This window comes from Scomber japonicus, chromosome 1 (assembly GCF_027409825.1).
Source record: "Scomber japonicus isolate fScoJap1 chromosome 1, fScoJap1.pri, whole genome shotgun sequence".
In the NCBI taxonomy this organism is placed as follows: Eukaryota; Metazoa; Chordata; class Actinopteri; order Scombriformes; family Scombridae; genus Scomber; species Scomber japonicus.
The window spans coordinates 28,377,038-28,402,175 of record NC_070578.1 but is presented as its reverse complement, the minus strand read 5'-3'; the positions used below and the strand labels follow the sequence as shown (position 1 = coordinate 28,402,175).

The 25,138-nt window shown below is 38.5% G+C and overlaps 2 protein-coding genes across 3 annotated transcripts; one reads left to right on the top strand and one right to left on the bottom strand.

Moving 5' to 3' along the window:
* Positions 1-756: 756 nt before the first annotated feature.
* On the bottom strand, positions 757-3,772 carry LOC128357532 (PEST proteolytic signal-containing nuclear protein-like). Its single transcript, XM_053317899.1, has 5 exons — positions 3,648-3,772; positions 2,792-3,018; positions 2,263-2,337; positions 2,101-2,156; positions 757-1,952 (listed from the first exon to the last, which is right to left on the bottom strand). The coding sequence occupies exons 1-5, from the start codon at positions 3,730-3,732 to the stop codon at positions 1,841-1,843; spliced, it is 555 nt and encodes a 184-aa protein (XP_053173874.1). The 5' UTR covers positions 3,733-3,772; the 3' UTR covers positions 757-1,840.
* stk16 (serine/threonine kinase 16) lies at positions 2,910-9,899 on the top strand. 2 transcript variants are annotated; one of them, XM_053317880.1, is made up of 8 exons: positions 2,910-3,045; positions 4,179-4,303; positions 4,752-4,971; positions 5,058-5,191; positions 6,193-6,280; positions 6,868-6,996; positions 7,150-7,271; positions 7,769-9,899. In XM_053317880.1, exons 2-8 carry the CDS (start codon positions 4,218-4,220, stop codon positions 7,905-7,907), a joined length of 918 nt encoding a protein of 305 aa, XP_053173855.1. In that variant the 5' UTR covers positions 2,910-3,045; positions 4,179-4,217; the 3' UTR covers positions 7,908-9,899. The 2 variants fall into 2 exon arrangements, with proteins under 2 accessions (XP_053173855.1, XP_053173863.1); XM_053317888.1 differs by lacking the exon at positions 2,910-3,045 and adding an exon at positions 3,800-3,886.
* The last annotated feature ends 15,239 nt before the right edge of the window (positions 9,900-25,138 follow it).

Here is a 25,138-nt window from a genome sequence, read left to right as displayed (position 1 = left end):
GGAAAACAATAATACTGATGTATTTTGTAATTAAACAGTCAATGTGTTGTTTCATGTTCAGACAACCTTTTATTCAACTCAGAGCAGTCCTATGTTTTGCAGAACATAATTTTATTGTGTGAATGTTTGAAACACTGGAAACGATCTGAAGACTAATTTGGACAGGAGCCACCAGTCCAGGGGGGTGCAGTGTGAGATCCTACAGGCTGCAGCCGGGGACTTTGGTTTCACTCATGCAGAACTAGTGATTAGTGATTCCCTAACATTATGCACAGCATTTTTTTTCCTTCATTAGGCATATGTGGTTTGTGTCACCACACTTAACTGAAACGGTTTGCAGCCAAGTGCAAGACATAAATGTGCCATGGAAATTTCCATAACTGACAGAATGCCCAATCGTGTCACTTTCAAAGGTCAAAAAAAGTATTTATACCATACTCATGATCCAGTAGTGGTGTGTAATCTGACACTTAATTTCTATCTGTGTGCCCAATACAATGTTTTGGTAAAATAGTGCAAATGAGCTACTTCTCAACTCTAAACTGTTGTATTGACACAAATAAACAAACAAGAAATAACAGATGGGTTGCAGAGCATTGATAAGCAATAAAATGTAAGATAAAAGATGCAAAGCTATTTACACTTCAGAATTTACCCTTCATATAGCTGTTTGTGTATCAGTTTAAACGATAATCACGTGAGGTGTAGTTCATGTATCCTGTTACAGCAAACATCAGGAGTAAACATTTGACACAATAAATATCCAAAATCTTTTATTTGACTGGATATTAGGTATGTATTCAACAGAGTTCTGTCCAAGAAAACAAGGTATTGTAGTGGATATTGATATATTTCATTTGGGGAAATCTGCACAACAGTTAGGTAACCCACAGAGGAAATTATTTTGATGAGATTTTCCAAGAAGAGTTTCAGGCAGGAAAAGTCACTGCATTACCACATATATCTGCCCCAGTTATCTTGCTTAAAGGAAACAGGACTATATTCTTCAAGTGTGAATGTTAGAATAGGTTGCTAACCTATAATTTAATCATCCAGAAATCATAAGTACTGATACCACAACCATGTTGATTCTGATAGCTATGTACAATTCTGATTTTCACACTAAAACATATCAGTCTTTGTCTGTTGTGAACATGAAAACACAGCTATATGTCTGTTTGCGAGATTCGGTGAAGCAGGAAGAAAAATACAGTGTTCCATACTGACACAATAATAAAACAAACCAGAGACTATCTATGAGGTGGCACAACTGGTGAAAACAAAGGGTTGTACATTGACGCTGAGAAACTAAATGAAAGAAAAAAGCAACACACGCAAATTAACATGACACACTCATCTGTGAATTTAAAAATAAAATATCACACTTCTATGTACATTTTTACACAATTAGATAAGCTTGCCCAGGGCCACACCTAACCAGCTTCAAATAGGAACAAACATGACAAAAATAGGGGTGTGGGAGCTCTAAGATGCAAGGGTTTCATATTAGCCAGCATAAACCACATGTTACAAATTTTACACTTTAAACAATATTCTGGCTAATTTGTTTGTCCCATCTCTCCATTACCCCACTCTGCAACTCTAATCAGAGGCTTGACACTCTGGTACCTCTCAGTCGGTAGTGGTTAGACAAGTAAACATGAGTTCTGTCACGGAGAATCACAGAAGGCTTAAAATATTCTTCATCAAATGTCCACAAAGCTGGGAAGTTGTCAAAACTGAGGCTACAGTGAGGAATCATTTGAGCCTTCATAGGTATCTCTGGCATGGTTTAACCTATACAAAATGATCCATTAGTGACAAAAACTATGATATTAATTTACAATTTGTCTGCTTGGGCCTTCAACTTCCTCTCCCAAAGTTTTTGATGATCAGAGAAGCCCTGCTTGCCCTTGTTGAAGGAATTAGGTCCCGCAGATGTTGGTGTCTCCCTGAAAAGATGTCAAAAATACTTTCTTCAAACTCAAGTAAAAACAGGTCAGATGATAGAGATAACTAAATCATTTAGTTATTAAAATATGATAAAATGTGACATCTAGAAATTATTTCAGAAAGATACATTTTTTGATGTTTATATACCTGCCAATGTTCTTCATCCTCATCTTTGCCTCCGGAGGCATTTCCTCAGGTTCACTCTGCACAGCAAAAGAAAGTTACGATTAGTCTGTATGTTTATGCTTTATACAATTGTACAACTTTGACTGTGTGTGAGTGTGAGTGTGTGTGTGCGTGCACACTTACATCATCATCCTCATTAAAGACAGACGCCATCCCTGGCTTTTTTGGAGGAACTGCTGGTACAGGCTCTTTGGGTTTCTAGGGCAGGTTATAGACACAAGATTTAGGAAAACTAAAATAAAACCAACAAAACCTGCCAGCATCACAGTTTGTTGACTCTGCTTACTAGAGTGTTTATAACTAGGCACTACAGGGATGCAACTAATAGCCATTTTCATTTTGGTTCCTCTACTGAATTATATAACCTCAAATCATTTGAGTATAAAATGTTAAAAACATAAAATGAACATAATATGTTCCAGGACAATATAGTGATGATTTTGGATAGTTTTTAAGCATGAGCAAAACCCACGAAGTACAGAACGGCATTAAAGTTACAGTGAGAAAAGCTGGCTCACATTTGAGAAATGGAACCAGCAAATGTATGTATGTAATGTATATGTATTCAAATGTTTTACTTAATAGATGACTTAATAATTAATTGTGTCAACGGACTTCATGTTCACAAGCAGGTAATAGGCATGGCACTCACTGTTGCTCCAAGCTTAATAGATATGGGGTTGCCCTTCTTCCCGATCGGACTGCTCATGGCAAAGCCTATTTTGGAAACTTTGCAGGGTGCTGGAGGGTCTGATGAGGACTCATCCTCATCTTCAGACGAGAGATGCTGGGATGTGCGTTTGACTGCGGTCGCTCCTCCTCCCACAGTGCTACAAGAGACAGGCTTAGTTTTCACTCTGCCTCCCTCCTCCTGCGGCCCTGCTTGAGGCAAGACAACTCACCAAGGTGAACAACTGTTTTCTGGGAACTGAGAAATAATAACGCTATCACCTTTACCTGTGTTTCTACGTTTCTAGTCACCAATGAACCAAATGTAACGCAAGTTCCACTTAAATATTTAAAGATATATTAGTCCACCTGGGAACTCTGCATTCAGAAACGTCCTAAATGTCAGAGTTTAGGTATAATTACAAGTACTGTACGCAGGGTGAGATTGCTACTCATTCATATGGTGTTGACATCAGCTAACTAGCTAAAGTTAACGTGAGCTAACGCTGCTTGCAAACTAGCTACACTAACAAGTAGACTTTCTGCTGCAAGTAAGTCTTTACTGTATCAGCTGGCTAAATTAGAATCCACTTTAAGCCCAGCAGTTAAAACCAGTCTCTTTCCCATATCTACATAATTTATACAATGTTAAGTCAAATGTTAGTTACTTCGCATTAGCATTAGCTAGCGATACATAGCTAACATTAAGTTAGCTCAGTATCATTTTGCGATCATTTCCTCTGCGCCCTGTTGTAATACATAAGCAGCACATAAAGCTAACGATAAATACATCTTATTTTTCAAGCATATTTTAGTCGTTAAAATAGCACAAATATCACCTCCGTCGTCGGTGCAGCCCCTTCTGTTGTGCTCGTAATCCGCCATCGTTTCTTCAGTGTAACACCAGTTTCGACCGCTATACATCTTTGAGCGCTGTTCGTTAAAGGAGCACCTGACGCTACTTCCGTTCACACTGTTTACAAGAGAAGAAGAAGAATGGCGAAATATGACAGCAGCGAGCTAACTCGGTAAACAGAAAGCTAGCTGATAAAAGAAAAAAAAGACAAAAAACAAACAGGTAATGACTTCCAGCGTCGATTTCTTAAGTCAATATTATATACAATTACTCAGTGATAAAACGGACCTTAATCTCTTATTTTGACTCTTGTAACGTTAGCTTGAAAGTTGCTGTTCTCACGTTAGATGAAAATGATGTTACAGTAACAGTAAATGTTTTATTGGTTGACACTTCTTTGTTTAAACAGATGTTTATTTCCCACGATGGACTAACCGTTTTCTTCCAATAATTAATATTTTAATGCGTAAAATAACATTAAAACATCACTCTCTATACTTGTCATTTGCCCCAGGTCTTTAAAAGCTCGCTGGTGAACAATGTACCAGCCAACATGGGACAGACCCTGTGCATATGCTCCCGTGGCTCCATCACCATTGACAACAAAAAATACTACTTTGTCCAGAAACTAGACGAGGGGTAAGATAATATATTGATACTGTATGTTTTTTTTTAACTCCATCTTTAAGCTTAAATCTGGTAATATTTTACCTATTCTAATAACACATTCATTTTTCTTCAGTACAATGAACACAGTCATTGTATTGTCCTGCTGCTTTAAGTACTCATCTAAACATATGCACTGTTTAATCCGGTTCTGGTAACATTTACTGAAAATTGCCCAGCTGTTACAGGAAAACAATGAAAGTATACATACCTGACTTCTTTTTGAACATTTTATAATATTCAGTGGTAACAAATGGGCTTTGGACTGACAGGCTGGGGAAGTCAAAGTATTTAGAGAAGTACATTATTGTTGTTTTTTTTCATGGTATTCATTGAAAGTAACAATATATTGAGTGGTGCTAGCCTGTAACATCCAATTTGCCACTCCCTAAATTTTAATCTCTCTGTGTCCCCTCTTCAGTGGTTTCAGTTATGTGGATTTGGTAGAAGGGGTAAAGGATGGTCACTTCTATGCCCTGAAGAGGATCCTGTGCCATGACCGTGAGGGCCGTCAGGAGGCTCAGACAGAGGTGGAGATGCATCAGATGTTTAGTCACCCCAATGTCTTGAGTCTAGTAGCACACACCTTTGTTGAACGTGCGGGCAAGAGTGAAGCCTGGTTACTTCTGCCTTATATAAGTGTAAGTTGGCACTACAGTTTGTATGTTGAGATTAACCACAAGGAAAATGGCTTGATTGTAACATGTTGGTGTGTTTGTGCAAACAGAAAGGCAGTCTTTGGTCTGTTCTGGAGAAACTCAGAGACAAAGGGAGCTCAATGCCTGAAAAACAGATTTTGCAAATCTTGCGTGGCATCTGCTCTGGACTAAAGGCCATTCATGAGAAAGGCTATGCACACAGGTAATCTCTCTCCACACACACACACACACACACTCACTTACAACAAGGACTAGCCTAAAGACTCCTAGCATGGCTTGGACTGCTAGATTTGTATCTTAACTCATTGGCTGCCAGCCATTTTCAGAGCAGAGCCCCATACTGCCAGCATTTTGACCGATCTTTCAAGACCCACCGAATATTGTGTTCTATGACTATGTAAACACTGAAGGTACCAAAAGAAAGAGAGAAAAACATAATTGACGTCAATGGCAGTGAACGGTTGTAATCAGATTGACGTCTATAGACGTCAATGGCAGCCAATGAGTTAATGAAGTCTTGCTTTCTTGAAATTTGGACATACTGGACTATAATGAAAAAACAGGTGCATCAGGCCAGTGTATATCTAATCTCATAAAGGTTTACAAAACAGGAATACCTGATGATTTCAGTACATTCTTTACTGGCACACAAACTGTCTAATAGTGCAGCATAGTCGTTAAAAATTTCCTAAAATCTAAGTATGAACTACTTCAGTGTACGGAAATGAACAGAGCTTCTATTACATCTATGACTGCTCAAAATAGACTTCCAGAGGGAAGAGAAAAAATTTGGAAATTACAGTTTTAATTTCAAGGTTGCACCTTATACATACATATAAATAACAAAATTACTGCTGGCACACTGAGTTCTAAATTTATGTTTTGCAGCCCTTTGCTTCATTGTATATTTTATTGAGTAAAATAACCCAACCTTTGCTTTGAACAAATGTATATTGTATATGTTTTGTGGACCGTAAGGCAATTCTGCATAATGTGGTTGATCCTGTGGTTGAAATACAAACCATAAATTGGCAACAACATTAAATTTAACAGAGAAATCTGAAATTTCTGTTAGGAATCATGGTGTTAGCCTACTTAACGTGATACCACAATTTGCCAGACAAACATTAAATGTGTGTGTGCAACTTTTTTTATATACTGACAAAATAAATTGCAAACATCTAAACACATGTGATTTTCCAGAGATCTGAAGCCTACGAACGTGCTTCTGGATGAGGATGACAAGCCATTGCTGATGGACCTGGGCTCTATGAACAGGGCCAGGATTGAGGTAAGGATTGAGAGTTTTTCAAGATTTTACTGAGACTTTTTTTTTTGAACACTGATTGTGCCCCATTCTGCTGTTTTTTCCATCTACAACAACAGACATGATTACAATAGGAGAAGTTTATCATGTGTACAGACACAAACAGATGTTACGTATCAAACAAATCAAAAGTGATTGGCATACTTTTTAAAGGGTTAGAAAAAAACCCTGATTTATACCAAAGTAATCACTCTCAGTCATCTTTTATGAGCTGCTAAAGGTGTGTGGGGGTGTATTCATCTGCATACACACATGCAGAGCAGAGAGTGGGCATGCTTATCTGTGCTTTAAAAACAACCGTTATGAAACAATCAGGAAATTATTACTTTGAGTCACACCTTCCGTCTTGCACCACTCTCGCTATTCATGCATTCTACAGCCGGCTCAACTTCCTTTCTCTCTCGCTCTCTCTGGCTGGGGTGGAGGGGCCAACTTTGAATGCTCTGTGTTTACAAACAATTACTGCAATTACTGCATAGTATACCTTTATCCATCATTTATATTTCTAGGAAGTGTTACACTATGAAGATTATAATCTAACTGAATTACAGGTTAGAGGAACCAGAGAAGCCATGACCATACAGGACTGGGCAGCCCAACGGTGCACAATTTCCTACAGAGCTCCAGAACTCTTCAATGTAGAGAGCCACTGCATTGTAGATGAGCGCACTGACATCTGGGTAAAGCCTTGTATACCTCAGCCCTTTTTGGCTGGCATATTGTTTTCTTAAGTGACATCAGTAGCACTCTGAAACCTCAAGTGCAGATCATTCACTCACCACTTCTTCTTCTCTTTGTTTTTCTTTGTCTGTGATCTGCCCATACTCCTGTAGTCACTTGGCTGTGTACTTTACTGTATGATGATGTTGGAGGGGCCTTATGACCTGGTGTTTCAGAAGGGGGACAGTGTTGCCCTGGCTGTCCAGAATCCTGTGTCCATCCCACAGCCTTGCAGGTCAGTCTTCATTCAGACTGTAACATTATCTCACAGTAACTTAAATAATGTTTCCTGTTGAGGTATTGTTTTTTGTTCCTGCCCTTGACCGGGTAGGAAAAACTCTCACTGGTTTTTCTGCTTGGGGAAAAAAAACGGTAGTTCCAAAGTAAATGTGAGCTGTTAAAACGTCTTTAATGTCATAGCAGACCAAAACTGAATTGAGTTAAATTGACTGGATTTTAAACATACATGTAATGTGAAAACATTAACTGGGGTATGTTATTTAGTTTTGGTTATTTTTATCATGTTTGAACACAGCTCTGCCCCCGAAACCCCACTTCCTGTTGCCCTAGATTCTCAGGTGTTTATGCAAAATCAGTAGAGTTTGCATTTAAAATGGCCCTGCGTTAATAATGTATGGTTGAGTTTAAAAGTATTTTTAGCAAGATCTGTATGACAAAACCGAACTTGTTTTGAAGTTGTACTAATTTGCTGTTTGTACATCTTGTACCCAGTTACTCTGAAGGCCTGCAATTGCTGCTGAGCTCCATAATGGTGTCAAATCCCCAGGAGAGACCAAATATCAACTGGGTTCTTGACCAGGTACAGGACCTGCAGAGTCGCAGCCCCAACACCCAAACCAACATGGTCTGATCTTGCACAGTACACTAGTTATGGGGTCTAGGAAAGAAATGAAGGTCTTATTTTAAGCGTGAAAATGTTCCTTTTATTTATTGACTTCTTGTGTAACACCTTAGGTAGGTACATACTTTAATTCAGCTTGGGGAGCTTTGCAACACTTTCAGCTTTTAGTTTGAATAATCTGATGCCGCCAGTATATCACAGTTGAACCTTGTAAGCTTACACAATGATCAAAAATGGCCTTAAACTTAGTTTCACCCTGCAATGTGATGCTTCAAAATCAAATATTGCTTCTGATAATTAAGTGGCTTCACCTTGCAATCTTAAAGGAATAGTTTGAAACAAAAGATTTGCTATCTTGCAAAGCGTGACACAAGATGATAGATTAAAACCACTCATGTCTGCCAGCTGATGCCACAGCGAAGACAGGAAACTGCCTATCTGTCTGTCCCAAAATAACAAAATCTGCCTATCAGCTTTTCACAGCTCAGCAATTATTACACTTAAGTCGTGTTAGTGAAATCCATATAAAAACCAAAGTGTAAAAATAACAAGCAGGTTTATTAGGTTATTGTAGTTTTCACACTTATAAAACAAATAATATATAACAAACATGTTGATGAGTGAACTTTAGAAGTGCTGTGAGGTGAATTTTTCACCTTTGGTCAGGACAGCCTTGCTGGCTGTGGACTTATATATAGACTACAGCAGACATGAAAGTGGTATAACATATAAGCAAAATTCCCAAAATGTCAAACTATTCCTTTAAAAAGTGAAAAACTGTTTGTCTTATTATTGTAGGTATTTTTTTTGCAAGAAAAGGGAAAACACAAAAGCTTTGCCAAACTTTCCAGTGGTTGAAAGCTACCTGAGTTTAAAACATATCACACATAATTCCCTACTAAGAAGGTCCAATATTATCCAGTTCCTTTGATTCCTGAGTATTGGCTGTGAAGTACCTCGTGGCTACACGTGTGTGCTGTAATCATCAATGTGCAGAGTCGCCTTCAGCTTTTCTCCACACCTGCACTCACACTTTTTGTCTCTACCTGGGAAAAGTTGAGACAGAGCGCTTCTCTCCTGCAATGCTGCTTTTGAACACACAGAGGTGCTCCACCATCACAGTCCATATATTAATGTGATCATGGTTCTGACTTGTACAGCTTATAATGTGTGAATGGGCTCTTTGTAAAACACGGCAAAGAGTATCCGCTTACATAAAAAGAAAAAACGTAACAGACAAGGGGTTAGGTTTACTGCTACACACCTGAACAATAATAAAATTAACTTTTAATAATTTTAATGAATGACTTAGAAATGTTTTTATTATCTGAAAGTCAGTCATCGTCATACCTACCACTGCAGTTTAACCTTTTTACTTCACTTTTCACTGTATTGTGTTTTTAAACGGTTTAGTATATTCCATTCCAGCCATGCTTTTATTTAATCCTGGGTTTCCTGTTATGTGTCAATGTGGTACACACTTTTGTTCTCTCAGGGTTCACCCACATCTCAAAGCATCACACGGTCTTTACTAGTAGACCTAAATGGTACCTTTAAAACCATTGTTAGATTAAATACTATTTTGGGCATTTAAGTTAAGATTAATGCTTTTGTGACTCTGTAATGCTGTGGTATTGGATCGTATTACAACTAAAACAATTCCCTGTTGAAGTGCAGTCAATTCTTTGAATGGTGATTGACATACTGTTTAAGTATATAATTATTTTAATGCTAAGTTTGGATATGTCAATTGACGTTTTGTGTTTTTGGTAATGGTAAACTAAATGCAGGTATCACGCTGATAAACTAAGACTTTTTTTTAAGTACTGGTCAAGTTCACAGATATCAGTGAGCAACAGTGTATCTTCTGATTATGGAAAATCCTGTTGAAAGTATGTTAAATCTGTTATTCACTGCACATTAAAACGATAAGTAAATATAAAATATGTAGCACTGTATACAGTTTTAATACAATTGTCTGTGAAATAAAGCTGCATTTAAAGGTCGTCGGTGAAGAAAAATACTTGAATCATTACTGATATGCAATTACTAATTGGTCTCCATGATATATTTGGACACAGCTTCTAATTAGTGGGTTCAGCTACATGAAATCAAGCTTACAACTATGCATTTTCTATTGACAAACATTTGCAGTTAAATTTTGCCTTGCTTTTACTCAAGGCTTGCATTAGTATAATATTAATATTAATACTCCAGGCCTACACTTAACATGTCACTTGAGTGAAAGTGCTAATGTTATAAAGTATATAGTATTAACTGAAGTCTAAAAAGTATTCATAAATTGCCCCTGAGTATTATATTATTGATAGATGTCTAAGTTGAAATTTACAGGTGTATTTGGTTCATGGTGCTCATTTTAATTATTTAAAGTCAGTAAGTACAAAGCTTAATTTACACTTCTATGTTAAGGGGCTACACCGTACTGTACCTATGGTGGCTATGTGTGTAGCCACCATAGTAAAAATGAGTTGAAAAGTAAAATATGTACTTAAATACAGTATTTGAGTAAATTTATTTTGATTCATTCCACCACTGTCTGCTAGAGTTGCCTTGGTCATCTATGTCTTTTAAAAAGTGTAAATGTCCAGGAGTCACAACCACTCAGCTGGTATGCTGCACAAGCTCATAGAAAGGGACTTCTGAGTGTAGAGGCACGTAAAAGCATTTGTCCTGACACTGACAACCAAACTACCAAACAGCCTTGGAACTCTTATTCAGATGCGATGCAAGAACAAGGTTGGAGCTTCATGTAGTGGATTCCCATTGTCGAGCAGCAACACTCTAGCTGAAGTCCAAGCTCCTTGTCTTCGCAGCCAGTCCATCTATATAACATGAGATCTGTATCCAGCTTGAATCAATCCAACTCATGCTGACAAAGTCAGAGAGCATGCAGGAGAACTCCTGGAAGAGACTCTTGTAATATCACACATTGACTACTGGCAGGCCTCCCTGCATGTACATTCAAACCTCTGCAGATGACCAAGAACCCGGTGGTATTGGATTCAAACTTAGCTTTATGGCATTTACTCATGTTATTCTCTCCTGACTAGATCCCGCTTGTGTTGTGTCCGCTCTCAGATGTACGTCGCTTTAGATACAAGCGTCTGCTAAATTAAATTGTAAATGTAAGTTCACCATGCACAATGGCAATTGCAAATGGAGTGGTGTAAAGCACACCGCCATTGGACCCTGGAGCTATGGAAACGTCTTGGAGTGATGAATCATACTTTACTATCTGGTGATTTGATGGATGTTTGTTTGAAAGATGACAGGAGAACGCTGCCTTCCTGAATGCCTAGTGCCAACTATAAAGTTTGGTTGAGCAGGAGTGATTGACTTTTTTTTTATGTTTTGGGCTAGACTCCTTAGTCTCACTTATGGGAAGTCTAAATTAAATCTAGTCTAAATCCCAGTTTCAAAACCTCATGGAAAGCCTAGCAGTAGAACAGAGGCTGTTGCCACAGTGTATCATTGCCCATGTTTTTGTAATACAATATCAAGCAATCTCATGTGTAAAGTGCTACAAAGGTGACACTCATCCCTGTAGTGTAAATAAAGAAGTATTTTGACATATTAAATAATAAATAATTCTGAAGTAGCAATGAGTCAATAAGAGAACGTGAAAATGATCTATTTACAGATTTAGTTTTCTCATTTCTAAATCATTTGGCTCCAACATTCAGAGGAAGACAAATTCATCTTTTTTGTTTGTGGTACCTGGTTTCACTTCAAATATACGCTAAATTTTTTAATTCAGCCTTTGATTTATAGTGTCTCATGGCAGGCTTGTACAACCTTGATATAAAAGTATTACAGAAATGGTTATTTGTGTGTTTGTGAGCTTGGAAAGAAATATCAAATTGCTCATGTAGCTGGATTTACAACCCTTGCGTCCACTAAGATCAGTAAGATGTCACACTTCACTGCTGTCCCAATTACTTCCAAAGGTAATTTCTACCAGACCAGGCACAAACACACACAAATGACCAGTCATAAAATATACATACTATAACATCACACATATTTGCACTGCATATGCCCTTTTATACACAAACACCCTAAGGATTCATTACACTTGAATTAATGATACTAGCTGATTTCTTCTTCAGGCCCACCTACAAACCCCAGACTCCCTAGGGATTAGGTTCAGGATGGAGAGGCTATGTTTATGGGTCCAACATGTGTCCACACACACACTGCCACATTCTACCCCTGCTTTTTATTTTCACTATCATTTGCCTGTGAGGGGCTGAAATGATGTCATACAATACAAGCGCAAGGTCAACTCAATGCTGGCCTACATTTTAGCACCAATTTCATGTGCTTTTGCTTGTCACTCAGTTAGTCAGTGTGTGTGTGTTTCATCTGTTACCCAACCCCAGTCCTCAAACACAAACACACTTTAGCACTCATGCCATAAAACATCTGCAGGCTTTATTGATTTGGCGATGAATCAATTAGTGAATTATTTAATTAGCAAAGCATTATGGGTCAGCGCATAGCTGCTCCCACCTTGCAGTGTTCCTAGGTCTCTTTAAATCATCACACATATGTTTGGATCCCATGTGGGTGTGAACATGCAGTCTTATCTATGAAACATGGCCACACAAAAGTTTTCTTAATGCACTGAATTCAGATATGATTTTAGTGAGACCTTGTAAAGACGCCCAGTAAAGTTTCTGTTGCTACGCGCCAGACAAGGGATCCTATTTCTTTAAAGCTTTATGTGTACAGACCCAGAACTTTTCCTGTCACTCAAGTCCAAATTAGCCTTGGCTGCAGTTGAAAGACGGAGAAATATGGACATTACGTCTACCCAGTTGAGTGGATGAGTTATGACTTGTGTTCGTGATCGGGGCGTTCTTTTCTTCCAGGAGCTTTCTTTGTGCTCATTAATTCATGGGAGCGTTTGGGTTAAAATGCATAATGAGTTCATTAAGGGGGATTGGCGTAATCAGGAAAGGTATTGCCTTAATTACTGGCACAGGGCCAGACCTATCCGTTCTCTGTGAGATCGGCAACCCACCCTGTCCACAGAGCTCACTAATTTAATTAAGTGTACAAAATGCTACACCCTAACGTTGCCCTTGGGGGCAATTATGGCACTAGAGATTGAAAGATCTCCACCGGGGGTATTTTACTTACTGGCAGGAGATTGCCTGTGTCAGTTAGCTGATTGCATTGATTATATTGATTTGTAACAGCTTTTCGGGTAATTTCATCTGCAAAGGTGAGAGCAACACGTTGGCCCAGAGACTTTTTTATTTATTCTTTCTTTATTTAGACCATGGACTCTTTTGCCAAGTGATTAGATGAAATGGAGCTCCACAATAAGTCTTTTAAAGTGGGAGTTAGGGAGGGAGGATCGATAGTTTTTATTTGCCGTATAAGGTCAGTACAGGTTGGATGTTATGAATTCTTTTAAAGGCATCACAACTCTTTCATCCACTGTGTAGCTGCATGGTTGTGCTGAAGCAGCAAGAAAATGGCTTGAACAGGACATCTTAAACACATAAGACAGACAGACACACTGGACAGGTATAAAACACTTAAATCACACAAACCTTCACTTTGAGACAGATTGCTCTATTATTCTCTCTTAACTCTGTCCACACTGTCTGATTAAAAAGCCAAAAATCCTTACAAGAAAAAATACCTTAAATGCAGGTTTAGTTTCTACTATTTGCAGCAGGCCTAGTAACACTGAACCACATCTGATATGTCAATATATATGCTATTATCTCATGTTTAATGGTCAATTAGTTATATGGATCAAACCATACTTTCAACATTAAGGAAAACAGTTTCACTTTCATAGAAATGGTTTCATCTGTTTATAGACATTCATTGTGTATATTTCTAAAGATTGTTGTGTACAAATATGCTGAGAGCAACTTAACTAGGGTCAAATTCCTTGTATGCTTAAGCAAACTTGGCCAATATAGATTATTCTAATATTGGCCCTTTACACAGCCCCTCAGTTCAGCTTGTGTCTGACATAGACCGTTTTAGCCTATGTGTTTTTAAAGGCCCCCATCCTATTGAACCCACTCTGGTTTGGTTAGCTTCTGGAAGTTGCCCCTCTGCAGACTACTGTTGGCACCAGAGGCTACATAAAGAAATAGTTGGATTTCACTTCTTTTTCTCATTCTTTTCTCAAAATTTCAACTTCTCAAATACATTTGTACAGTGGCGTGCACAGACTTTTTGAAGGGCAGGGGCGAAAAGAGAAAAAAAGGCTACCAAGAGGGCACCTTAGCACGCGTTCTGGCTCCCAAGAGGGCACCCTATCACGCATTCTGGCTACCAGGAGGGCACCTCAGCACACGTACTGGCTCCGAAAAGGGCACCCTATCACGTGTTCTGGCTACCAAGAGGGCACCTTAGTACACGTTCTGGCTCCCAAGAGGGCACCCTATCATGCGTTCTGGCTACCAGGAGGGCACCTCAGCACACGTACTGGCTCCGAAGAGGGCACCCTATCACGTGTTCTGGCTACCAAGAGGGCACCTTAGTACACGTTCTGGCTCCCAAGAGGGCACCCTATCATGTATTCTGGCTACCAAGAGGGCACCTTAGCATGCGTTCTGGCTCCCAAGAGGGCACTTTAGCACACGTTTTTCAACAATTGGGGGGGCCACGGGGGGGGTGCGACCGCTCCCGCTGCCCTCCCCCTTGTGCACACCACTGCATTTGTACATGTTAGAGCTAAAATCTGTGAGTGGATCATGTAAACAACCCATGGAACAACATTAGCAACAAAGACTACGTATGCTATGCCAGAGTATGTGTGACAAGCCATGAGGAGGAAGTATGGGTTGCTTTGCAATCGTTTAAAGCAGGCTTTTGACATTGAAGGGGCATTTTTACATATTGTATGTCCACATCTTGTTTTGGACTTTTGGCCATGTTTAACATAGACATCTGACATTATAATAGTATATAAATGATAGGAAATAACAAAAAAGGCATGTAATGACCCCTTACACAAATAAATAAAGAAAACATCTTCATCACATTTCCAACACATATGCAGAATTTAGAAAAAAATGATATCAGGATCCGATCGTCCGTAGTGGTTCCCCCTGGTAAATGTCCTCGGCTCCACTCAATTAAAAAAAAAGCAGATTAAGAATGGGGAATGTGTCACTGGTGTTTCATATATTTTCAGCCTATGCGTGAAAGCTGTGAAGATGTTTTCTGAATTGGTGTGTGTCAAGGTCTCTCGGCCACCGTATCCGAAATGCTTTTGAAACAGCAACTAGTGTGTCCATTAAAGAGAGAAATGTGACCCACCAGATTAGTTTTAAGTGCAGGCCTATAACCTTTGCTAAGCATGGCAAAGGCAAACGGAGGCTAATAGTTTGATGAGCAGTTCATCAGCACTGATTAAGAGGATCGGGTGACAAGATAATCCAGAGGTGGCGTGGTCATTAACAGTGGCCAAAGAAGAGTAAATTAGCTGATTAAACAACTTCCCGCCCAGCCAATGCCAAGCAGGCAGAAAGGAGGGGTTTCATGAGTGATGGATGAGGAGGCGTGGAGGAAGTGTTTATGTCGCTTGCCAGTAGAGTTGTCACTGAATGAGTGAAGTGTCTTCATCAATTTGGAGCCATTACCATGTCAAAAGGAGAGGATGGTGCTTGAGGGAGGGTAACAGATTGGGGGAGGAGAGAAGCAGAAATCCCATCTGCATACTACAAGTTTATTCATTTTTACACACACACACACGCACACACACACTTCGCTCCTCCTGCCCCTCCCCCCACCCCAGGCAGCCCAGTTTACCGTAAGGCTGTTTAATTTTCCTGAAATAGGGCTGTGACAGCTGTGTCATGCTGATGAGAAGGTTTTGAGAAGAGTGGCAGCCTGTCACATCTCATCTATCTCAGCTCTGATACTGCTGAGCCTCCTCCTCTTCTTCTCCTGCCTTCACCTGTGTTTCTTCACTCCTCCGTCTAAGATGTCAGACCTTTTTCTTCAAATAAACACAACAGTTCCAGTATGTTAAAGTGATGTGTATGCACACGTTAGGGAGGGGCATTGATTGACGTTGGAAAAGGACAAAAGCAATAACTGGGAGCTGTTTTTTATTTCACCTGCATTGATTGTTATAGGTCCCTTTATCATCTGACCCGGCTCAATTATGCCAATTGGATAGCACAGTGACACCATGAAGTTGTGGGGACAGTAAAATGAAACACAGGAGTGTGAGATTAAAGCATGTGTGTGTGTTTGAGGAAGGTGGAGTAAAGATGTAGTAGATGAGTGTAGAAATAGCTTGTTGGTGGGAATATGCATCACTTAGGACGTATTACTCTGCAGAAAGAAGGACAGCGATTTAAATGTTAGTGATGTCATTTCCACCTGTCAGTCATGTCAGGGATGCGATAAATGTGGAGCCATTACATAAATGAGATGTTGACGTGACCCTCTATATGCAGGGATGCAGACACACATACTGGTATCTCTTTGGTTTTATGTAAATAGAATACAAATCCAGTAAAGGACCCGAATCCCCTCTGTCAGCTACAAGGAACGCTTTTGTCAATTGTACATCCAGAGCTTCAGAAGATTCTCCAAAGAGCTCTAAAAGCGTCATAAATAAATTGAGTTAGTCTGTTTTTGTATCAAAATAAAGTAAAAATGTAAAAATCTATATTCATAAATTCATATGATATATTTCAGCAAATAATATCCAAGTTTTTGTTTATTTGCTTTCTTTAAAATGGCTTTTTTGATTACTATTAAACAAAAAAATCACGGAGACTGTTCCTGAAGTTGATGAGCTATATGGATGTGTGACAGTGGGACAAGCGTTGATGCAGCTTTTACAACTTTACCTGCCTTGTTTTGGTCATCAGCTGGTAGAAATTCAACATCTGTCCTGACAGCTCTCCAAAAACAGTTTTCTCTGCACTCTACAAGATGTCCCATAGCAGCAAGAAAAAATGAGAGATGAAACACTTTGTCAATTAGTCAACAGAAAACGAATCCCCAAGTGTTTTGATAATCGATTCATCATTTCAGTAATTTTTCAATCACAATGTAGGATGCAATTCCCTCATAATTGTTTTTTTAAATGACAGCCTTCTACCTCATTAAAAAAGCCATCCTGTTCACCTCTGTGAACATACACATATTTGAAACATTAGAGGGTTTTGTATGGTTCAAGTTTCCATATCACACTAGACTAAGCTGCATACTGGACAACTTTGATACAAATCACAGTTGTAAGTACACTTCTTAAACTTAAACTCTTAAAAAAGATTAAGGTGAGCACAGACACACTTTCCTTCCTCAGCAGATGAATGTGAATAGAGCCTTCTAGTGTTGAACTCTGCACCCTCTGCACAGTGAAATTAACATGTCCAAACCAACGAAGAAAAAAGAAAAACATTTGAGCGGAGGAGACTTTAAATGAATTGTAAATTTGATAAAACCCTCATACTCTAAGCAATAACTTGATTAATAAAGAAAATAGTTGGCAGATTAATTGACAATGAAAATAATCGTTAGTTGCTGCCCTAAAACAAATGTCCAAATGAAAACTCTTTGTCAATCCAGAGCATTAAAGGAGCAGTGTGTAGGAATATTCATAGTTATGTTTTCATTAGTTTATAATCACCTGAAACTAAGAATTGTGACTTTGTACTTTTGTTACCTAAGAATGAGCCCTTCATATCTACACAATGGCTCTAGAGAGGGACTTTAATGTTTTTGCAAGTTTCGTGGGCCACCACAAGTGGTGGTTGGAAGGGAAGGGGAGGGGGGATTCAGTTGGTTGCAATCTGAAACCTCACCACTAGATGCCACTGAATCCCACACACTGGTCCTAAGACAACAAACTTTTCTTTTTTAAATCAGGGAATATAATAGTTACATTTTGCCATGGTATATACCAAAATTAGTTACCCGTCTTTTCAATGATCTCTCTTCTGTGATTTGTCTTTTCTCCTCTCCTGTGTGACTGTGGAACATCAGTGAAATGTACTGAGAGAGAACATCTTGCACTTTAACTGAGGCACTGATGGCAAAACTCTATGACCAAACTTAATATTCAAGTATTATGTGTGAAATTTTGGTTCACTTTATGAATGTCTCTGTGCACACACAAATACAGGTACCTGTACCTACATGAGGACATGCAAGTGTATGTGTAACCTTCACAAACAGTGGATGGAGCCGATGTGACTACGCCTCAGCCTAGGACTGTATTAATGATGCCTGCCGCTTTGATGCTGTCAGCTAGACAGATTACCACCGCTCTTAACCCTCTTTTGAACTCGGCGTGCCACACAAAAGCCAGCTGTACGCCTTCATACCGGTGAAAACACTCAATGCCACTTTATTCACCGTCATTACTTCACAAGTAAAGGAAGGACACATTCATTTTGAGTCAGCATTAAGATCATATGCCACTCAGTGAAAACAGGCTGGATTAGACAAGAGTAATAAAGGTGTACAACAGTTGAAAGGGAAAAGCATCATCATCATATGGCGATTAGCTCAACATCCCTGGGAAAGCAAATATAGTTATAGCAACAAAAAACTCAGATCAATCAATGTGGTAAGAGTATTACAGTGTTAACAGCGGTGTATGAAGTTGACTTTGTGGTAGTTGGGTTATTTAAAGAATCTGCATTGGCACACCAGTTAAAGTATGAGGACCAGAGATGAGAGCCATTTATTGACTTGTTCAACGGATTTCCATTTAAATAGTTGACAGTCTCAGATCATTTAATGGCTAAAAGGCAAATGAAGACAATAATCAGTATATTACATTCAGATCAGCATGCTGCAGACAAAGACTGAGCAAGACCTGATCCAGTCAGTTCAGGTGTGACCTGTTAGGTTGAGACTAAGTCCCACAGACCTAGGACTGGGCACGAAGGAGGATTTTCAACAAGCAGTTTTCTTCTTTCTCTAAGAATTGAAATGGTTTAATGTTCTGCTCGTGGTCACAGTTTTCTGTTCAATTCAGTCAGCATGACTTTGTTGTGGTTTATGATGGACATAGATGTGATCTGTGAGGCATTGTAATCTTATCATATACACATAAACAAGACTGAGAATCTACAGCCATGCTAGTGGCTCTGTGAGAATGTATTTCAGCATGCTAACATGCCCACAATAACAACAACAACATGCTGATGTTTAGCAGGTATGGCATGTACACCATCTTATATTAACATTTTGGTATGCTAACATTTGCATTTGCATTAAACATAAAGTACAGCCAAGGCTGATGGCAATGTCATACAATTGAAGGTTGAAATTTGTCATATACGTAAGTTTATGAAAGTGGACAAATGGAAATGCATGATTGTGCTAGATGAAACATTCATGGATCACTAATGTGGTTGCAATTTATCCATTTGTCAGTTCATTTAGTATTTATATTCAGTCTGAATCAACGTAGAGGACTAACCAACAAACTTTGTTATCCTTACAGCCACACTATATGGCTAAAACCATAAGCGCATATTAAGTGTTACACGTTAAGAATTTTTGGGACTAATTTATCATTCATTGAATTATAAAAAATCCCATTTGGATTATGTAAAATCCTACAGTATGTCTCTAATGATTTAAAGTGATGTGTACAAATAATTTCTGTTCATTTCTGTTTGTTTACTTTTTTTTATCTAATTTTATCACATATAAATATCTGAAAAATCCCATTTGGATTATTTCTAATCCCACAGTACGGCCCTAGTGACTTAAATTTATGTGCAAACATTGTGACAATACTGACAAGCAAGTGACAAGAAACATCTTCCAATAAGAGCATCTGATGCTGATCTGTGAAATCTGATCTTAAAATCTGTAATTTATGATCTAAACAGTGCATGATGTTGAAGCTTGTGGTGTAAATTCCAATTGGGACAGAAAACTGCATCCATGTGTCACTTTGCAGTTTGGAGAGCTGAGGTGGGATATGTGGGGGTGGGGTTTGTGGTGTTGGTGGTGGTGCAGAGGGGTTAGAAGGTCAGTGTCTCTCCTGCCTAAGGAGGGGCTGCTGTCTTTGTAGGTGTGGGTGGGTAGGTGGAGGGGGGATTTAATTAGAGCAAGTGCCTGCCTCCCCCCCTGGTCCCCTGCTCCGTATTACTACTTGCTGCCAAGGGTTAACTGGCCTGATAAATGGGATCAGTCACACTTGTACACGCACATACACATGCACACACCTGTTTTGTAGAGGAAGAATGGCTAAGGCCTGAACGATACTGATACTATACTGAAACATCATTTAACCCACACACTACGCGCTCTAGATATTTAGCTGATACTGACCCATATACAGATAGCAGAACTGTGCAACAGCTGCATCAAATGTTGTACTATTGTGGGTTGGAAATCAAAACAAGCCTAAAGGAACACTCTATAAATGTTCAAGTCAGACACCTCTGGCACCATGATGTTGAAAGGCTGCTTATAAAATTAAAACTATTCTTACACACAATTTAAGATAATGTACCTGGCTCTGGTCGACTCTAAACTCCCACTCACATCCTCATCTTCCTCTTAGGGATATATAGTATCGCTGAAATATTGGTAGATGGCATCTCTCCATTCATTTATCTAGCTTTACTCCTAGATTGCTGACTATCTTTAGCATTTTACAGTACATTAAAATACACAGTGATGTAAAAGAGACAAACACTTAAAGCAGTATCAAAAATAAGTATAAATTCTTGAGTACATCTTAAAATATTTTAAAGACTTTACCTTACAGTCCTGACATTTTGTGGTGTGTTTACTGCGTGTCCAAAAAAAGAAATATGATGAAAATGTATCCTTCTGGTTGGTGACATTCATAAGGTCACTTCCAGAGAGTCTATCTGTGTGGGGACGCCAATGAAGAAAAGTATGTTAGGTGACACACTGCTAGTGCATGTTTTTTCATAAATCTTCAGTCTTAATCAAAGCGGAGGCCATGTCCATTAATAACCCAGCGTGGTTGGCCTGATGACAGAACACAATGCACCTAATGGAACAATTTATTTCCATAATGCTGCATTGTCAGGGCAAGCGCACAACCTCGGGGAGGGGGAAGCAGAATAGAGAGGGAGCCAGTGCAAGAAAACAAAGAGGACAATGAAGGACATAATAGGCAAATTCAGAGTTTTGAGAACATTAGTGGGTGCATCCATATTTATATTTTAATGGTAGAAGAAACAAACAGTACCAAGTATCTGCCCAAATCTTAACTGTAAACAATACTGAATAGCATTGCACTTTTAGAGATGTTTTAACTCCAGATTTATAGCTGTGGGACACACACTGGAGATTGCTCATACTTTAATGAACCTCCTGCAAGTGAGGGCATATACTGATTAAAAGGTCAAAACACCTGTTATGACTGGTAATGTATATGCCCTAAAATTCCTTTAAAAGATTAATACACATTTTGGGAAATGCTTTCTTGTAAGCAACTAGTCTGACTCTTTCCAGAGTTCAAAAATATATCTACCAACACGTCTAAAGGTCTTGAATTAACACTTTGTAAACAAATAACCATATTCCCCAAATACTGAACTATTCCTTTAAATAAGACTATACTTATACTGATGATTAATAACTGCCTTAACACTGAGACTTTAGACAGGGACACTTTATCATACAAAATACGGTCAGTCCTTGAGTCCTAACACTAACCCTGGCGTAGTTGTCCTTTTGTTCTTGAATTACACTTTGGTCCTTTCAGATGAACAAGTATCTCATGGAAATAGAGTAAAGGAAGAGTTGTGTGTGAGTGGCAGAGCAGGATACAGTAGATGTTCTAATTAGTGACTAAAGTTTTGTGTCGGCCATGTTGTGAGACAGGGCAGGAGACAAATCACTTAGCAGCAGCTTTATCATCCTCGCTTGTCAGAACCTCTGACAGAACAGACAATTATGGAATTGCTAATTCCTCAGTTAGCTCACAGGGAGCCAGTCACAGTTTGGCACATCTGGAACCTTTCATGAAAGTCAACACATCAGAGCAACGAGAGCACCAAGTGCAAACAATACTTGGACAAATAGAATATCACAAATGCTAATAATCACAAGCGTTAATCTCATAAGGATATTTGAACAAAAACCAAATGTCAATAAACAAGATTTAGCAATGTGAATGTGATTGGTTACTCACTATGATGAACACACACTAGAACCCAGTTTGTTTTTGAAAGAGGATGTCAGTATTTATTTACCCACCTTATTTGTATAGCACTTTTTTAAAACAAAAGCTTTACAATGCACAAAAGTATTACTATAAAAACTAAAAGTGGAAAACACACATAATGTCAAAGACTGAAGTTAGTTAGGATCCTAAAATTAATATAAACAGCTGTGGTAAAAGAGGATGCTTAAAAAAGATTGACATTACAAATTCACTTTCATATGAAAGTGAATTTTGCAAAGAGACTTAAAATATGCTAACAACTTGGCTAGGGAGCCTCTAGTAATGCAACTGTGTGGGCAAAGAAATTTGGTCTAAAAAAAGAGATTGAATGTTGTACTTAAGTAACTGGTGGTGTCTGACGTTGCGTGCATTGTGTTTTAATGATGACACTCAGACCAGGAGACCTTTGAAGGCGATTTCCGTTTTAACCCATCTACAGTGATTTTGTGTCATTATAATACTACATATTACTTAATTAGTTATTATTCAACTCTGTTACATATATATATTTTGCCTCTGTATATTGACTCTGTTACACTTACGTTTGTCAGGTGGCAAGACACAACTCCAAATGAATGCTAATTGTGTCTGCTGGATGTTGTGTTTTCAGCTTATTGTTGTGCTCCCTTCAGATGACCAAAAAAATAACAAATGCAGGTTTAAAATATATTCTAAAACTTATCAGCGGCCAGTGAGAGCAGGCTTAAATACATTTTACATAATCTACTTTCTGGGATTAATTTTACTTATGGTTGAATTGCAAAAGACAAAATGAAAAGAGGCACATATGACTAGTTCACTAGAATCAGCGAAGGTCAAAAATATCTGAATTTCACTAGAGGGTATGTTTTAGAAAAATAATGTATGTTTATTTAACCATGATAAATCAAGTCAAATTTCAGACATCATCCTCGGCATAAGTGGATGAAGCACGGAGCACAAAAGGACACATCAAAGGTCTCAGATTTTGATTATTGTAGCAATAAAGGCCGGGGTGTTTTCTGTTGTCTGAGCGCATGTCTCTTCCTGTTCAAGAAGGCCTCAAAGGCAAAGGAGGAGAGGTGGTCAACAAAGAGATGCAATAATTTTTAAAATATTATTATATAAATAAAATAATGGCAAACACTTCCAGACAAACTTTCCTGGAGGTTATTCATAGTGTTGCACTTGTTTGTCCAAAGAAAAGGTGTCCAAATAAAATTGTGTATAGAAACTAAAAAGAGAGTTCAAACCCTGACCCCTGGGTGACGCCACAGGAGAATTCAAGGGCAGAACCTCAGATTTAAGTTGTGATAAAGGTCTTGATTAATTATAATAATTGTCTTTGTGTCTCAAAATGAATATGGTGATTATTGCAACTACAGTACCACATATAAAACCTTTGGATCCCTGTTGACTAAATGAGCATGGATTAGCCCGACTGTTGATTTTATTTATCATTTATAACACGAACAAGATGAAGAATTTGTCCTTCTTTAGTTATATGTGACGGGCTGACTAAAAATGATTTAGGCTTCCTTAAAGAACGAGCATGTGTAGTTTATCAGGAGGAGGGGCAGCTTATTCAAACCAATTAGCACACTGACAGAGAGGGATGAGTCCTCTGACCTCTCTACCCTTGTAGCCGTAAATAGAACAAATTTAATGAACAAAGACTGAAAAAAAGATGAGTGTATGATGCAGACGAGTTTATTTAAACCACCTCAAATCTAAAACTTGCATTGTAACTTTGTCCCTATAAGTCAGTGGCACAATGTATTGATTCTAATCTAAGGCAAAAACTTGTTTTTTTCTATGTGTACTGTTATGTGACATGCAGAGAGTTATTGAAAGTTAAAGTTAATGCTAACTCTTTACACAGAACTAAGAAACTATGTTATCCATATAACATGAATACAAAATGAATAGAGATCTATCCGTTGATACTCTCATGTGGGTGTGAGGGTATTTGGACTTTTGTTACTTCATCAGAGCTCTGCTACCAAAGGAGCCGGACTGACCACACTTTGTCACACCTCTGGCGACATTTTGATCAATTGAGAGCCATTAAAATACACCACAATGCTGTGATTTACATCTGCCACAATGTCATAGATTGACAAATCTTAACAGCGCTCCATTAGTCTATTGACAAAGTCAAGGGACTGATCAATTCATATAAATTTTTTTGGAATATTGACTGCGTCTTAACAGAAATTACCTGATGGGAGGTGCCACTACTCAGAGCGCAGAAATAGATTCATTTGCTTAAAAGATTAGCCTCATGCATGATTGAATTTGTTTTTTTAATCTGCATGGGCCATCTTGCACTGCTCATAACAATTACTTGAAGTAACAGAAAGATCTTAGATCTTAAGATTTAATTGGATGAAATTAAAAAAAACTTCCTCTTCTCCTCTAGCTCTGTCTCTGTGAGCATGTGGAGTTGCCTGTGTTGTGTGTTCATGTGTTAAACTGTAAAAGACACATGATGGTCTTTTGTTTTGTGGTCTAATTTAATTCAAGACCAGCTGCTGAATTTTATATGTACTTATGTGAAAACAGCTGAAGTATACTGTACTGTATGTTTGGAACACAGGGAGTGCTGCTTAAAGCGTATTGGGATTTATTTAATGTGGCTACAATCAATGTTTTATATTAACACTGGATCACAGAACTGCTTATATGTCAAAGGGTCTCTCTTAGTGATGATCCTACTGAGAATTATCACCCTACCCTGCAGTTACTCTCAACGCTATGGAGCTTTATAGTTTCTTTCAATTCATTGTTGAGACTTAAGATCCAGATATTGTTCTTATGAGCAGAGCTACAAGGACAGTGAATATTCAAGGTTTAAGGTGTCTTTATCTCTCCCCTCAGTAACCTTTGGTTAGTGTTAACAGGTAAATCGGGCAATAAGAGAACATTACCTGAGAGCTAATGGCAGTGGGCAATTTCCTCACAGCGGAAAGCATGGTTGAAGGCATGCTATCATGAGCAACAAGCCTCATCCCCAAAGTAGCAATTAGATGAAGATTTAAGTGTCATTTTCCACAGGAAAGTGTGGCTC

What these genes read in the sequence shown, in the direction of transcription:
- LOC128357532 (XM_053317899.1), bottom strand. Translation starts at nt 3,732, where the DNA reads ATGTATAGCGGTCGAAACTGGTGTTACACTGAAGAAACGATGGCGGAT. An exon ending in GGGCTGCACCGACGACGGAG is followed by an intron (nt 3,019 to 3,647) that starts GTGATATTTGTG and finishes TGCCTCAAGCAG; the next exon opens with GGCCGCAGGAGGAGGGAGGC. An exon ending in CTATTAAGCTTGGAGCAACA is followed by an intron (nt 2,338 to 2,791) that starts GTGAGTGCCATG and finishes AACCTGCCCTAG; the next exon opens with AAACCCAAAGAGCCTGTACC.
- stk16 (XM_053317880.1), top strand. Translation starts at nt 4,218, where the DNA reads ATGGGACAGACCCTGTGCATATGCTCCCGTGGCTCCATCACCATTGAC. An exon ending in GTCCAGAAACTAGACGAGGG is followed by an intron (nt 4,304 to 4,751) that starts GTAAGATAATAT and finishes TCCCCTCTTCAG; the next exon opens with TGGTTTCAGTTATGTGGATT. An exon ending in ATGAGCGCACTGACATCTGG is followed by an intron (nt 6,997 to 7,149) that starts GTAAAGCCTTGT and finishes ATACTCCTGTAG; the next exon opens with TCACTTGGCTGTGTACTTTA.